Raw genomic sequence first — 16,854 nt, 5'->3', positions numbered from 1 at the left:
TGCGTGTAGGAAAGAACTTGTCACCTAGAGATTCAAGCAGAGGGCTTGGCAGACCCCACCACGGCTCCTCTGAGAATTGGAGCAGGAGTTTCCACCAGTTTAGATCTTACCTCTGAGCTGCAGAATTTCAGAAGGCAAAGCAGGTGAGAGTGGCAGGGTCAGTTCATGTGGAGAGGGAAGCTCAGAGCTCAGGCTAGCAGCTCGTTTCTTTAAAGGAGGATAAAATAAAGAGGCCGGGTTGGGAGGATCCGATTGCCACGGGGCGACATTCAGCCTCCCATGCTGTGCAAAGCTGGGCTGACCGTCCGACCGGCGCTAGCTGGGTCCCTGTGGGACACGTAGGCTGTGTCTACATGACAGACCTTACCGTGGCACCGCTGGACAGCTGCAGCTGCTCCACGGTAAGGTCTGTTTTGTAGCCGCTCTGTGCCCATTGGAGAGAGCATCTCCCGCCGACATAGCCATGTCCACACCGGCGCTTTTCTTGGTGAAACTTCTGTCAGCCAGGGGGGCGTTTTTTCACACTGTTAACCAACAAAGTTTTGCCAACAGAAGTGCTAGTGTAACAAAGCCTAAGAATCTTATTGCTGGAGGACTGTGGCTGGGGTCTGCAAAGGGGCCTAAGGGAGTTAGGGGATCTCTTGTGGGATTAGGGCACCTAGCTCTGGAAGGCTCCATTCAAAACCCCAGCTCAGGTCCCCCGTCTGACAGACTCATAAACCTCTGGGGATCAGCTATGAGAGAGATGGGAGGACATGCCGGGAGGGGGTTACAAAGAGGTTCTGAGTAGGGGGATCTCTCTGGGGATTAGTTTTGGGGTGGGATCCATTGTCTACCCCAGGGGGAAATTTTGGACCTTGCCTTGATGCATCCCTTCCATGCCCATTTTCACAAGAAGCCCTGTAGAGCTGGGGAGTTCACACCCTGAACCAGCCTTCGTGAATTGCCTCCCACCAGAACAATTTAAACATTTTAAAGCCAGGCCAGAGAATTTCACCCAGTTACCCCAGCACTGAGCCCAATCACTTGTGTCTGGCTAAAGCACCTTCCACCAAGTTGCCTAGTCTGGACTGGAAGCCACCCAGAGATGGAGAAGGTGGCGTTTGCTCCCTTTGATCGTTTGTTGCCACGATTCCTCATCCTCACAATTAAAAACTGGGGCCTTATTTCTAAGTTCAATTTGTCTGGCTTCAACTGCCAGCCCTTCGTTCTTTTTCTGCCGTTCTCTGCTACATTAAACAGACATAGAGTGCCTGGTGTTTCCTCCCCGTGAAGGTCCTTGTATACTCTCATCAACCACAATCTTAAAGTATTTAGACTGCAGGTGTGTAACATTAGGAGATTGCAAAAAGTGCCCTGATACCATGGGGATGGACGAGACATTAGACGGCTAACCTGATGCCGGAACGAAGAGAGATCACAAGAGTCTTGGATGTCGTATGATTTCAGACATTTAGGCAGCTTTCTCATCAGACAGCAAAAGCGCAGAATGAGACCCAGTGACTGGCAGTTGAACCTGGACTGATTCAGACTAGAAATAAAGTGGAAATTATTGAGTGAGGGAAATTAACTGTGGGGATCACTGAGCTCGGGACTGGGTGCCCTCCCCATCACTGGCATCTCCAAAGGGACATATCTGTCTTTCTAAAAGATGTGCTCCAGTTCAAACAGAGCTAGGAACTAGATGCAGAAAATGCTGGATCAGTTTGTCTGGCCTGCGATATGCAGGAGTTCCCACAAGACGATCATCAGGGTCCTGTCCAGCTTAAAATCAACAAAAAGTCATCTAACATAAAATGCTTCACCATAAAACAGACATCAATCAGTTGGAGTCACTCATACGCCTCACCCTCTGCTGCCCCAGCGCCCATGTATATAGGGCCCGACCAAACTCACAGCCGTGAAAAGCGCATTGCAGACCCAGCGGCGTATTAAGGCCGACAAATTTGCAGAGGCGGCAAATTTGTAAGAGCAGCCAGAGGCACCAACTTCCCCCGGCACCGCTGGGTGGTCGCGCCCCCCGGTCCCACCCCAACTTCACCCCTTCCCTGCCTCCATTCCCCGCCCCCATTCCAACCCCTTCCCCAAAGTCCCCGCCCCAACTCCACCCCCCTATTGGTCCCCTTCCCCAAATCCCCGCCCCGGCCCCACCTCCTCCCCTGAGCAGGCTGCGTTCCCTGCTCTTCCCCGTCCCTCCCGGCTGTGCGAAGCTGTTTGGGGCACAAGTGCTGGCAGGGAGCGGGGAGAAGCAGGACCCGGAGGCGCACTCAGGGGAGGAGGCGGAGGCGGAGCGGAGGTGAGCTGGGTTGGGCAGCTGCTGGGGTGGGGTGGCAATTGTTTCAGGGCCTAGGGGTGGCAAAATCATTAACCTGCCACTGCGCAGACCATGAAAACTGGTTATTGTCGTTCACAGAACTGCCACCCTCACTTCTGCCCTGCTGCTGGCCGTGGCGCTGCCTTCAGACACAGGCAGCTGGAGAGTGGGAGCTGCTGCCCGGCAGCCTAGCTCTAAAGGCAGCGCCCTCACCAGCAGCACCGCAGACGTCAGTGTGACAATATTTCAAAATGCCTAAAACAGCCTTGCAAGCGCCCCACAACTCCCCTGTGGGTTGGCACCCCCACGGTTACAACACTGCGAAACCTCACATTTAAATTTCTGAGACCGTGGAATTTACCATTTTAAAAATCCTATGACCGTGAAATTAACCAAAATGGACCATGAATTTTGTACGGTCCTAATTATTCAGTAAAGCCGACCCCTCCGCACCTATCAGCCTCTGCTGCCCCTAGTGCCCATTATACAGTATAGCCGCCCCTTCCCCGCCCCCACCCTCTGCTGCCCCCTAGTGCCCATGATACAGTATAGCCGCCCCTTCCCCGCCCCCACCCTCTGCTGCCCCTAGTGCCCATTATACAGTATAGAGTATAAAATATCCAAGGGACATGGAAACTGAGTCTTAATATCTTTTTTCCTGTTTCCCCTCTGTAACAGGAGGATAAGGACCCCTTCCCTATTTGCTTTGCCTACTGAGACTGTAAGAGTTTCTCTCGGGTCTGTGCAGCACCCGACACAATTGGGGGCCTGAGATCAGTTGGGGTCTGGGCAGCGCCTGGCACAACGGGGGCCTTGATCTCAGTCGGGGTGTGTGCAGTCCTGATCACACTGTGGGTAATTAGGCTTTAGATGTTGAATGGGCTCGCAGGGGGCGGGGTTCAGGCTCAGGAGGTTCCATGGAGGAGGCAGATCCCCACCCCGCGCTCTCCCCATCCATCTCCCCTGCACTCCGCACTGCAGGTCAATCCAGTGACAGACACGGCCATGGCTCTGAGGGGCCCCGCCCCGTACTCCTGCTACTCCTTGTCCTGCTGGCCACCAGATGGGCCCAGCTCAGTGAAGGGACCAGCTACTTTGATTTTGTGGACTGGCACCAGGACAACCCAAAGATCTTTGCCTTCGACAATCGGCACTACTGCGACATAACGATGAAGCGACGAGGCTTGACCTGCCGTTCCTGCGACCCCACCAACACCTTTATCCACGCCCCTCCCAGCCATCTCCAGGACATCTGCAGCCAACGGGGACCCACGTCTCTGCAAACCTGTACGACAGCAAGGCGTCCTTCAACATCACCACATGCCGGGTACTGTACGGCTCTGTACTGGAGGACTGTAAATACAGGGCTGCAATTGGCAACACCAAGATCCACGTGGCCTGCCTCTGGTGGCTGCCCGTACACTTAGAGCTGACGTACCTGCCGTGAGCAGGGAGCAGAGGATCCCCCTTCTGCCCCCCACCCCCTTTCACTCCTGGGCAGCTCTCTGCCACTGGGGGCTCCCTGTCCCCGCACCTGCTCCTCCTGGGCAGCGCCCACCATGAGTCTCCACAGGGACATTCAGTGCCTCCCCTCATCCCACAGGCTGGCAGCTTGAGGCCTGCGGGGGAATTTCCCACACTAGGTGCCCAGTTCCCATCCACATGAGTGAAAATCCGGGCACCCAGCCCCCCCCCCCCCCCAATCTGGCACTGAGACCCTCAGGGTGAGCCCAGTGCCCATCTCGCTGGATGCCCATTATACAGTACAGCTGCCCCCTCCCACCCTGCATCCATGGGGTATTGGGGGCAGGGTATGGGGAGGAGATTGTCCCAGGTGGGGCCCTAGAAGCGCTCACTGAGTTTTGTTTCCTTGCTGTTTCGTGCAATAAAAAACTTTCCTGTCAATGCAGAACGAGCCGGTGTGTTTGGGGGGCTGGGGGCAGAGTCACTGTGCATCTGGAGATCTCAAACCCTTGGGCTATTTTGGGAACGTGGCTAAGTTTTTAAAGGGATCAGGAAGGGGCTTAGAGAAATGTCCCATTGCTATGCCATGACCATGATCAAACCCCAGGTCAAGGGGCCTGGCTTCCCCAGGGGATTGGGGATTGCAGTCTGAGACCTTGCCTTTTTATGGGATGCCAGCTCCAGTCCAGATACAGGTGGGGCAATTCACTGGCTGAACAGGGTGGGGAATGCAGTACAGGGCCGTTCCCCAGAAGGAAGCAGCAGGTCTTATGGGCTGCAGGCCCCAGCGTGGCCCCAGGTAGGGCTGGTAGTGGCCGCTGGGGAATGGGGCACAGGAAACGTTTATTTCCAGAGCACTAGAGGCAAAGCTGGCCCAGCTTGGCAGGGTCTGGCTGGGTCTGGGTGTGTGTCAGGGAGCAAAGAGTTTTCATCTGTGGTTTGCCAGTGAATAGCTCATTTGCTTGCAGCCACAGTTTCCGTGGAGCTGGAAGGGCCCCCATGCCTCATGGCCACCTATGAGGCTCTGTCCCAGAGGGGTTTGCAGCATGGAAACAGAGCTGGCCTCTCCTACCAGTGGCCCCTTCACCCACTGCTCTGCAGCTCCCACAAACAGCAGAGCACATACAGCCACCATCAGCACCGCAGTGCCCCTTTGTAGCACTCGGCCTCCATCCCAGGCCCCTCTAAGCCCTTTACACAGACCAAGCCAGGATCTTCACCCCGATTCCACAGGTGTGGGAAACTGAGGCAGAGGTGGGGCTGTGGCTCAGTCAGGGCCAGGCAGTGTACAGTCAGTGGCACTGCCCAGTGTGCTCCCTGCAGCCCACCGGAGGTGAAAATATTCTCAGGGGTGACCTTTGTCCCCTTGTGGATCCATTGCACAGAGCCCTGCTGTTGTAAGCCAGGAGCTGTGAATTCAATTTTCACTGGGCTCTAGATGAGTGTTTTCAAGAATATTTTCCCCCTGGTTCATTTCCTCAGCAGTATGTGGGTGGCTCAGGCCTTAAGAGATGCTGTTGTCACCAAATGGCATTTTTCACATGACTGGAAAGAGAAAAACGTCCCCTGCAAAGCCATATGTTTAATTCTAGCCAGGCCAGTGCTGAAGGCTCATTTATCGGGCACTAGCTAAGGAATTACGACCTCTTGGTTCCATTCTTGGTTCTCCTGTGGGACGTCGGGTCTGTCCCGTCTCTGTTCTGTGCCGCATTTTCAGTGCTGGTCCCTGTGACATACCCAGCGTACAGTCCAGACCGATGAGTAGCTGGATCATTTCTGCCTTCTGGCCCTTTACACTGCTTTGCTGCTGCAGCCTCCAGCCTGGACGGTTCACACATAGCCTCCGGCATGCAAGTCACTCCCAGCTGTATCTGTGTGCATCCTGCAGCCAGACAGCCACGCCTTGGCTCCTACCAGCCTCGGTTGTGCTGCAGGATGACCCCAGAACACCCCCAGCCCCAGACCGGCCCCCAGCCCTCTCTTGCACTATATAAGTTTATGTAAAGTCTGTTATTGCTTTCATAGAAACAATAGGCACGTAACCTGCCACTCCAAATTGGAGTTTCCCAGACACTTTGATGTAAACACTCTGGAGCAGATCAAACGATGAAACAAGTTTATTAAGTCAAAGAGAGAGATTTGAAGTCAGTCCAAGCAATGAGGCATACAAGACAGAAATGTTTTCAGGAAAATAAAAGTTAAAACACACCTGGAGCCTAACTTAACAAACTAGATCCAGTTTAAGCAAAGTTTCTCACCATGTGCTTCCACCTGTTTTAATGACCAAACGACTCAGGGAATGGCCCCTTCTCCAGCTGAACGAATGCTTCCATTGTCTCTTCTGGTGCCGTGAATGCGATGGTCAGGGAGACAGGAATGGGGCCCATTAGGATGTTTGTCCCTCCTTTTTATAGTGCACATTTGAAGTCTATCTAAATAATGGAGGACATCTTAGAATAGTTTACCATGTAACAGAAAGGAGTTTTTAAATATAATTATAGCTCCATTAACATCCAGCCCATTTTCGAATCTATCCCGTTCGCTTCATCGGGACTTGACAGAAACTTAAAATGTGCCTCAAATAGGTCCAAACGTTCCACATCACAGTTCTTTAAAAACATTATTCATTCATAGAATCATAGAATCATAGAATATCAGGGTTGGAAGGGACCCCAGAAGGTCATCTAGTCCAACCCCCTGCTCGAAGCAGGACCAATTCCCAGTTAAATCATCCCAGCCAGGGCTTTGTCAAGCCTGACCTTAAAAACCTCTAAGGAAGGAGATTCTACCACCTCCCTAGGGAACGCATTCCAGTGTTTCACCACCCTCTTAGTGAAAAAGTTTTTCCAAATATCCAATCTAAACCTCCCCCACTGCAACTTGAGACCATTACTCCTCGTTCTGTCATCTGCTACCATTGAGAACAGTCTAGAGCCATCCTCTTTGGAACCCCCTTTCAGGTAGTTGAAAGCAGCTATCAAATCCCCCCTCATTCTTCTCTTCTGCAGGCTAAACAATCCAAGCTCCCTCAGCCTCTCCTCATAACTCATGTGTTCCAGTCCCCTAATCATTTTTGTTGCCCTTCGCTGGACTCTCTCCAATTTATCCACGTCCTTCTTGAAGTGTGGGGCCCAAAACTGGACACAGTACTCCAGATGAGGCCTCACCAATGTCGAATAGAGGGGAACGATCACGTCCCTCGATCTGCTCGCTATGCCCCTACTTATACATCCCAAAATGCCATTGGCCTTCTTGGCAACAAGGGCACACTGCTGACTCATATCCAGCTTCTCGTCCACTGTCACCCCTAGGTCCTTTTCCGCAGAACTGCTGCCTAGCCATTCGGTCCCTAGTCTGTAGCTGTGCATTGGGTTCTTCCGTCCTAAGTGCAGGACCCTGCACTTATCCTTATTGAACCTCATCAGATTTCTTTTGGCCCAATCCTCCAATTTGTCTAGGTCCTTCTGTATCCTATCCCTCCCCTCCAGCGTATCTACCACTCCTCCCAGTTTAGTATCATCCGCAAATTTGCTGAGAGTGCAATCCACACCATCCTCCAGATCATTTATGAAGATATTGAACAAAACCGGCCCCAGGACCGACCCTTGGGGCATACCACTTGATACCGGCTGCCAACTAGACATGGAGCCATTGATCACTACCCGTTGAGCCCGACAATCTAGCCAGCTTTCTACCCACCTTATAGTGCATTCATCCAGCCCATACTTCCTTAACTTGCTGACAAGAATACTGTGGGAGACCGTGTCAAAAGCTTTGCTAAAGTCAAGAAACAATACATCCACTGCTTTCCCTTCATCCACAGAACCAGTAATCTCATCATAAAAGGCAATTAGATTAGTCAGGCATGACCTTCCCTTGGTGAATCCATGCTGGCTGTTCCTGATCACTTTCCTCTCATGCAAGTGCTTCAGGATTGATTCTTTGAGGACCTGCTCCATGATTTTTCCAGGGACTGAGGTGAGGCTGACTGGCCTGTAGTTCCCAGGATCTTCCTTCTTAAAGACAGCTGTGACATTGGAATAGCCGTTACTGTCGCTTCTCCATCACGGTCTTTGGAGCTGAGGCTCTCATCTTTCCCAGGGTTTGAATGCGCCACTGCATTGTTTTAAGGGTAGATTCCCCAAGGACGATAAATAGCCCACACTCCAGTGACTTATTGATTAGAAAACAGGCCAGTAAGGTCATTGGACTCCATGGCACATAGAGCATCCCACCATTGCCATAGCCAGGCTATCAGAAGCTTTGCACTTAGGTAAAGTATTTGCAAACACGCATCTCCAAAGAAGCTAGAGCCGTCTTCAGGCATATAAGGAGCAACCAAAGCTTGCACCATTGAACAGAAGCAAGTTAGACAGAAACAACGCGGAGTCCAGTGGCACCTTAAAGACTAACAGATTTATTTGGGCATAAGTCAGACAGAAATCACCCATACCCTCTGCAAAACATTTTCCAAGCATCAGTGTCTTTCTTCAAATTGCAGGGATACAGCCTTTGAGAGTGCTTATTTAAGAAGGTTTTACTTTCAATAAGACATTGGTAGGGGTTTAAATGGAGGTTTATTGCTATAAAGAGAGAAGGGAGAAATTCCCGCTTTTATGGCTTTTGATAAGGATGTCAGTGTCAGCCTCCTAGAATAGAAGTTGTCATAAAATATCAGGGTTGGAAGGGACCTCAGGAAGTCATCTAGTCCAACCCCCTGCTCAAAGCAGGGCCAATCCCCAATTTTTGCCCCAGATCCCGAAATGGCCCCCTCAAGGGTTGTACTCACAACCTTGGGTATAGCAGACCAATACTAAAACCACTGAGCTATCCCTACCCCCACCTCTTTGGTCCTGAATACAGAGTACTTAGACATTCCTTTCAATCAGGACTCTTTAAACCACAAACATCCTCCTTCCTTTGTTCTTGAGATAATCTCATCCCTCTACCAGACTGCTGTCCTGGCCTTTGATAAGATCCAATTGGTTTGTTTGCCTTTTGACCCAAGTGGCTTTAACACCTGCCATTCCCAGTCTCTTTACAACTTGCAACTAAAGACTTCAATTAATTATTGCTCACAACAAACAATGCTAATCTACCTTTTCAAAACATAGCACAAAAGAAGAGAGTCTAGAGAGAGAAAGGTTTCAGAGTAACAGCCATGTTAGTCTGTATTCACAAAAAGAAAAGGAGGACTTGTGGCACCTTAGAGACTAACCAATTTATTTGAGCATGAGCTTTCGTGAGCTACAGCTCACTTCATCTGATGCATACTGTGGAAACTGCAGAAGACATTATATACACAGAGACCATGAAACAATACCTCCTCCCACCCCACTCTTCTGCTGGTAATAGCTTATCTAAAGTGATCATCAAGTTGAGCCATTTCCAGCACAAATCCAGGTTTTATCACCCTCCGCCCCCCCCCCACACAAACTCACTCTCCTGCTGGTAATAGCCCATCCAAAGTGACCACTCTTTTTAAAATGTGTATGATAATCAAGGTGGGCCATTTCCAGCACAAATCCAGGTTTTCTCACCCCCCCCACCCCCCTCCAAAAGCCACACACACAAACTCACTCTCCTGCTGGTAATAGCTCATCCAAACTGACCACTCTCCTTACAATGTGCATGATAATCAAGGTGGGCCATTTCCAGCATAAATCCAAGTTTAACCAGAAGGTCGAGGGGGGGGTAGAAAAAAACAAGGGGAAATAGGCTACCTTGCATAATGACTTAACCACTCCCAGTCTCTATTTAAGCCTAAATTAATAGTATCCAATTTGCAAATGAATTCCAATTCAGCAGTTTCTCGCTGGAGTCTGGACTTGAAGTTTTTTTGTTGTAAGATAGCGACCTTCATGTCTGTGATTGCGTGACCAGAGAGATTGAAGTGTTCTCCGACTGGTTTATGAATGTTATAATTCTTGATGTCTGATTTGTGTCCATTTAAAAGAATAAATGTGCCGTAATTGCACTGCCAGAACAGTGGCCTTCAAGTTTGTTAAGGAGATCATTCCTCGCTTTGGATTCCCCCTGTGGATGGAATCTGACAACGGGACACATTTCACGCCAAAAATCATTCAAAGCATCTCACATGCTTTACAGATCCCCTGGAAACTCCAAACGCCCTGGAGATCGCAAGCCAGTGGTGTAATGGAGCGTACCAATCAGACCCTTAAACGGCATCTCTCAAAAGTGTGCCAAGAAGCCTCACTGCGATGGCCTAATGCTTTGCCCCTCGTCCTACTTCGTATCCGCATTCTCCCTAAGGGTAGATTAGGGCTTAGTCCCTTTAAAATTATGTTTGGAAGGGCATGGCCTATGAATGGCACCCCGGTTCTGTCAGGGGAATGGGAGCTAGGTAATGTTTTTTTGTCTCAGTATATGTGTTCCCTGTCTGCTGTTCTCTTGTCTCTTCACAGGTATACCAAGGATTCCCAGCCTCTCCCCTTGGACTCTCCCATCCACTTCTTACAGCCTGGTGACTCTGTGCTTGTTCGCACCTGGAAAGACGAGCCTCTCCAGGAAAAGTGGAAAGGACCCTATACCGTCCTGCTGATCTCCCATACAGCGGCAAAGATCGAGGGACACAAGAACTGGATCCATCACTCTCGTCTGAAGGCAGTACCCGCCCCCTCGTCAGCAGAACAGTGGACCGTCCAACCTGCTGACTCCTCATCTAGTGACGATCTCGGGCTAAAGCTACTGTTTAAAAGACACAAATAGCGGGCACCTTAATGCTAAAATGGGCCCACCCAGGTACTGGAGACCCCGGGTTGGAAAGACTCTGGTAATAATTAATTGGGTAATATTGTTATTCTCTGTATTGTTATTTCCAAACTGTGCATATCGGGAGCATAACTCCTTTGTTTCGCTTGCGCACCATGTTGCTACTTTAACAAACCAGACTGATTGCTGGGTATGTGCTCCATCTCCACGGTCCCCCAAAACGGGAATGCCCCTTGACATGCTGCCCTTGACCCCAGCAGAATTAGCCGCCAGCAAAGAGCAGGAAAGAACGGACTCGCCGTTCTGAAATAAGACCTCTTTACAGCAAGCCACCTATCAGAACCAGGAGTATTCAGTTGCAGTACTCACTGAGGGAGTGTAATGTTTTACCGGAAACCAATCTGATTACTATGGGCGTCCTGTGGAAAAAAGCTCCTGTGTTATTACACAGTGGGCTAATGGGTATTAAATAAAGACCAACAGGGGAGGACAGCAGTGTGGGTGTAATTGTTCCTCCACTTTTAGAAAAACTCTTACAAATAATCTTACCACAAAAAAAAAAGGTTTGGAAATATAACTTGCCGTCCAGTTAATATCTCCAGTGTAGCAAGCCAATGGTGGGTTTGTAGTGGTCCCTATGGCAAGTGTAATTTGAACGGCACAATTAGAAACGCCTCCACTTGTACCCAATCAGAAGGATGGGATGCCCCCCTAGGGGCATATGAACTGTTTGGATAAACAGCCAAAGCAGCCTTAAATATCCCAGGAATCCCCTTAAAACACAGTCCTTACTGGGCCCTACAGGGTCATCATTTTGTGTGTGGCCGAAAGGCTTACAAGGTGCTGCCAGCCAACTGGACAGGTAGCTGTTATATAGCTCATGGAGTTCCTCATCTGTCAATAACTGCCACACTGCCGGAGACACCTCCGTTAAGTCACAAAAAAAGACCCTGCGGCAACTGACTATGGCATTAAAGGGCAATATAAAGAATTCCCTCACAACCGAGAAGCTTGTAGGGTGCTCTGTACTGGAAATAGCGCCACTGTTTTCCGGGCCAGCCATGGCATGCATAAGCCGCTATACTGTAAGGCTGCAAATGGTACTTAAGAAAGTTGACTTTGAGTTAGAGGACTCGGTTAGTAATTTAAAGTCAGCAGTGAAAATATTAAATAAAAAGGTACAGCAGCTCAGGACGTTTTCCCTCCAAAACAGGCTGGCTTTGGACTATCTCTTGGCATCCCAAGGAGGGGTTTGTGCCCTCGTTGGGCCCCAATGTTATATATATATATATATATATATTATATATATATATATATATATAATAGCAGTTATAAAATCTATAAAAAGGTGGTACAGGCTGAGGCCCATGCCCGAGCACAGGTTGCCTATACTGCCCCAGAGAGCGATTGGTTGCAAACCTTGTTTTCAGGCTGGGGTTTGTCATCTTGGCTTGGTGGTTTATTTAGCCTGTTATTAAAATTTCTCTTTCCTGTATTGCTTGTATTAATGGTATTATGCTGTGCAGTATCATGTGTCAGGGCCCTTTTGCAAAAGTTAATAAGTCATTCTCTTCAGGGCTATCACAAAGTGCTTATGCAAAATCCTATTATAAAAAAATAAGTAGCCCAAGTAAAAAAACTCAGAGCCAAAGCTGTTAACTGTTCTCAAAGGAGGGAGTTGTTGGGGACACTGGGCCATGGCCACTAGGTAACTCGAGGGGATGGAAGACCACGAGTGTTGATGAAGCCCCCTCGCACTAGGCCCAAGTGTCCTTGCCCCCTCCCCCCGCCGCCCCCCGCCTGGAGACACTCGCAGCAGTTCTGCGTACTAGGCCCAAATGTCCTTGCCCCCCCCCCCCCGCCTGGAGGCACTCACAGCAGTTATGCCAAGGATCTGCAACAATATGTTGCAGAGTCAGACTGCCTGAAACTAAACAAGGCCAAACAGGGCAAATATATATAAAAAAATGCTAAATAAAGCAGCTTTATGAATAGTTTAACAAAGAATACAAAAAACAAAAAAACTAGCTGGTGACTAAATTGGCTGGCTATATAGATACTTAGGGCAGCCTGCTATTAAATAAATATGCTAAAAATATATATATATATCTAAAAGCCTGTGAAACTTCCTGCTCTGTGTGCAGGATTTGAGATTCTATTCTCCCTGTACCTTTTTAAAGCTTCAAATAAACTTTTCTGCTTCTCCACCCCATTGTAATTATTGGGTAAAGCACACCGGGTAGCGAACCAAACCCTGCTGTTGTTTTGCCTCTCGGCACTGGGTGCCGGCAACAACCCTGTCTCCATCCATCTCCCCCCTCTCCCCACTGCAGGTAGATCCAGTGACAGATATAGCCATGGCTTCGAGGGGACCCCACCCCGCGCTCCTGCTGCCCCTCGTCCTCCTGGCCACCAGCCTGGCCCAGCTTAGAGAAGGCACCAGCTACTCGCAGTTCTTGAACCAACACATTGAATTCCCCAAGAGCAGTGCCTCCAGTGACCAGATCTCCTGCGAACTCATGACACAGCACCAGGGCCTGACCCGCCCTTTCGGTATAACCGGCGACACCTTCATCCAAGCCGCCACCAACCAAGTCCAGGGTGTTTGCAGCAGTGGAGGGAAACGGGTCCGCGACAACGTCTATAACAGTATTGCACGCTTCCACATCACCACATGCCAGCTAACATCCATTTCCCCACTAGGGCACTGTATCTCCAAGGCTAGAATCCGGACCCGCAGGATCCATGTGACCTGTGCCCAGGGGCGGCCTGCGCACTTAGACAGAGTCCTATAGTCAGAGTCCTGCCCAGGCGCTGGCCACAGGCGGAGCAGGGGGGCCCCGGCTCCCCCACTTTGACTCCTGGGCAGTTCTCTGTCACTCGGGGCGCTCCTGCCTCGTCCCTGCCCATCCTGGGCAATCCCTGCCATGAGTCTCCACAGGGACATTCAGTGTCTTCCCTTATCCCACAGGCCGGCAGCTTGGAGCCTGTGGGGCGGATTTCCCAAGCCAGGTGCCCAGTTCCCATCCACACGAGTGAAAATCTGGGCACCCAGCCTCCCCAGCTGGCACTGAGATCCTCAGCCTGAGCCCAGAGCCCGCCTCGCTGGGTGCCCATTATACAGTACGGCCACCCCCTCCCACCCGGCATGCATTAGGTATCGGGGGCAGGTTGTGGGGAGAAGATTGTCCCAGACAGGGCCCTGAAAGCTCTCCCGGAGTTTTGTTTCCTTCCTGCTTCTTGCAATAAAACACTTTCCTGCCAATGCAGAACGAGTCGGTGTGTTTGGGGGGCTGGGAGCAGAGTCACTGTGCATCTGCGGATCTCAAACCCTCGGGCTATTTTGGGAATATGACTAAGAGTTTGGCTACACTTACATTTTATAGGGCTCTAACTTGCTGGCTCAGGGGTGTGAAAAATCACCCCCCTTCGTGCAGCAAGTCAGAGCGCTTTAAAGCGCTAGTGTAAACAAGCTCTGAGCGCAAGGAGCAGGGCTCCCAGGTCTAGGAGCTGATCCCCCCATGGAGGTGGATCACCAGGAGCGCTGGGAGAACCCTCTCTCCCAGCGCTCCTTCGTGACCACACTCACACTTCCAAGCGCTGCCGGAGGAGCGTTCCCGCGACAGCGCTTTGAAGTTTCCAGTGTAGCCATGCCCGAAGTTGTTCAAAGGGACCAGGGAAGGGATTTGGGGGCGTGCCCCTTTGCTAAGCAGTGACCATGATCAAAACCAGGTCAAGGGGCCCAGCTGGCTCCAGGGATTGTGGAATGCAGTCTGAGGCCTTGCCTTTTTATGGGGCACCCGCTCCAATCCAGATGCAGGTTGGGGCAACTCACTTACTCAGTGGGGCAGGGAATGCAATACAGGGCCGTTACCCAGAAGGGGGCACCAGTCCTCACAGGTTGCGGGCCCCAGCATGGCCCCAGATGGGCTGGTCAGTGACTGCAGGGGAATGGGGCACAGGAAATGTTTATTTTTGGAGTACCAGTATAGTGTGGGCCCAGCTCGGCAGGGTCTGCCTGGCTCCAGGTGAGTGTCAGGGAGGGGGATCCAGGAGCAAAGAGGACTCATCTGAGGTTTGCCAGTGAATGGCTCGTCTGCTTGCAGCCAAAGTCCCCATGGGGCTGGAAGGATCCCCAGGCCCCACGGCCACCTATGGTGCTCCATCCCAGAGGGGTTTGCAGTGCAGAGGCAGAGCTGGCCTCTCCTATCCCTTCCTGCTTGATGACTCTGTATACTGCTTAAGTGTAAATTCAGCAAAGCACATGTTCCTTTGTTCGAGACAGGCCTGTTTGCCGACCTCAGTTTGGAACATGTGGTAACAACACCATACAGTGGAATCTTATAACTTCACACACAACGTTGCCACACACATTTTATCCGGACAACAATGATCAGCAAATTATGAATTTTCAAATGATCCCTCACCAGGCATCCTATCTACAAAGATTATTACAATAGTGTGTGGGGTATGGACATGGGGTATATTCTGTCATGTCCCCCAAACGGGGAGGGGATGGCAAAAACTAGGGGGATCAAGGATGAATGATTAAGACCATCTGGGGTATGATCAGAGACATGGGTTGATCCCAAAATCTGTTTTAAAAGAATTGGTAGAATCAGTCAACCTTAAGAGAAGCTTTTTTCCCAGGGTTGTATCTCAGGAACCACAGCATCAAGTAACCCCAAATTTGGATTAATAATCCTACCCCACGTCCCCAAGAGATGAAACACATTTCAAGTCCATCTAAATAATGGAGCACATTTTAGAAAAGTCACCGATGTAACAGAAAAGAGTTCTTAACAGCAGTTATAACAGAACTGGTGCTGCATTAAAATCCAGTTCATTTTTGGAGCTATCCTGTTTGCTTCATCAGGGTTTTACAGATGCTTAAAATCTGCCTCAAACTGGTCCAAACTTGCCACTTCAAATTTCTTTGTAAATGTAAGGGGACTGCTGGCCCTTTACTAAAACTCAGTGGGGGTGTTTTGGCTGGCTAGCTCCCAGTACCAAAAGGAAGGAGAAGGGTCAATGGGAAATCAAGTCCCTGAGACTGGCAATCCCCAGGAACAATGGGAAGAGTTCAATGCTCCAGGTCAGCGCGATTGACAGGGCAGGCAGGCTAATCGGGGAGTCAGGAGGCCAGGGGCTTTCTGTCCTGCAAGTGAGCTGGAATTGCCTGGGTCAGACAGAGTGGGGCCGAGCTGAGGAGAGATGCAGCCAGAGAGAACCAGAGAAGCAGCCCGGGGGAGCAGGTCCGTGCTGGGAGCAGAGTCACAGAAGCAGCCTAGGGGGAGCAGGTCCGTGGTGGGAGCAGAGTCACAGAAGCAGCCCAGGGGGAGCAGACCTGTTCTGGGAGCAGAGCTGCAGCAAGCAGAGCCAGGGGAGCCAGAGAAGCAGCCCAGGGAGCTGGAGGCAGAGCAGCAGCCGTGCTGAGGCAGAGTGGAGCTGGAGCTCGATAGGGTGTCCGGTCCGGTCGGGGGTGCTGTGGGTCTAAGGCAGGCTAGTCCCTACCCGTCCTGGCACCATGCTGCACCCTGGAAGCAGCCAGCAGCAGGTCCTCGGGGAGGGGGCCACAGGGCTCCGTGCACCGCGCCCACCCTTTCCTGCACCCCAACCCGCTGCCCTAACCCAGAGCCCCCTCCCCCAACCTGAACCTCTTATTTCTGGCCCCAACCCGGAGCCCGCACCCCAAGTTAGAGCCCTCACCCCCCCGCACCCCAACCCCCTGCCCCAGTCCAGTGAAAGTGAGTGAGGGTGGGGCAGATCAAGCCACTGAGGGAGGGGCAATGTAGTGAGCGGGGGGCAGGGGCTCAGGGAAGGGGTGGAGAAGGGGGCAGTGCCTCAGGGAAGGCCTAGGTCTACGGTGTTCGGTTTTGTGCGATTAGAAAGTTGGCAACCCTAGAGCTGGGGTGGAGCAGTCTGGAGTGGGGTGCGGTGAGCAGCTGGGGAGAGCGAGGGGGACCCTGGGCAGCAGGCCTAGCGCAGGGAGACGCGCCCAGCCAAGAGAGGCCTTGTAGGCCAGACCTGGAGGGGGATCATAATCCCAACGGGGGTGGGGGTGAAGGGGGCTGACACTGGGAAGAAGGGTCCTGCCACCTAGACACTGAGGCATGTGGCCACCGCCAGAGCAAGTGTCCGACCTGCAGCATCCCTGCAGCGCAGCCAGGGCCTGAGAAAAGGCCTGGGACTTGTGAGGAACAGACTGAACTCCCCTGACATCCCAGAAATGCTGGTTGTGACATCCCCATGCCACAGAGCAGGGTGACGGGTTTTCCTTTCATCTTTCCCATTTTTTCCTTACTTTTTTTAATTGGTTGCTGTTTAATAAATTGTATTTGCTT

General features: G+C 51.2%; 1 protein-coding gene and 1 pseudogene across 1 annotated transcript; both read left to right on the top strand.

Moving 5' to 3' along the window:
* The first annotated feature begins 353 nt into the window (after positions 1–353).
* On the top strand, positions 354–4,208 carry LOC140897229 (ribonuclease-like; annotated as a pseudogene).
* An 8,659-nt stretch (positions 4,209–12,867) lies between these two features.
* LOC140897228 (ribonuclease-like) lies at positions 12,868–13,598 on the top strand. Its single transcript, XM_073309623.1, has 2 exons — positions 12,868–13,257; positions 13,482–13,598. Exons 1-2 carry the CDS (start codon positions 12,868–12,870, stop codon positions 13,596–13,598), a joined length of 507 nt encoding a protein of 168 aa, XP_073165724.1.
* Positions 13,599–16,854: the final 3,256 nt, after the last annotated feature.

Source organism: Lepidochelys kempii, chromosome 13 (assembly GCF_965140265.1).
Source record: "Lepidochelys kempii isolate rLepKem1 chromosome 13, rLepKem1.hap2, whole genome shotgun sequence".
Lineage (NCBI taxonomy): Eukaryota > Metazoa > Chordata > Testudines > Cheloniidae > Lepidochelys > Lepidochelys kempii.
This window is presented reverse-complemented; position numbering and strand designations above follow the sequence as displayed.

Excerpts from the sequence above, each read along its gene's own strand:
- LOC140897228 (XM_073309623.1), top strand. The coding sequence starts at position 12,868 with ATGGCTTCGAGGGGACCCCACCCCGCGCTCCTGCTGCCCCTCGTCCTC. Across the intron at positions 13,258-13,481 it reads TCCGGACCCGCAGGATCCAT|GCCGGCAGCTTGGAGCCTGT; the intron begins GTGACCTGTGCC and ends CTTATCCCACAG.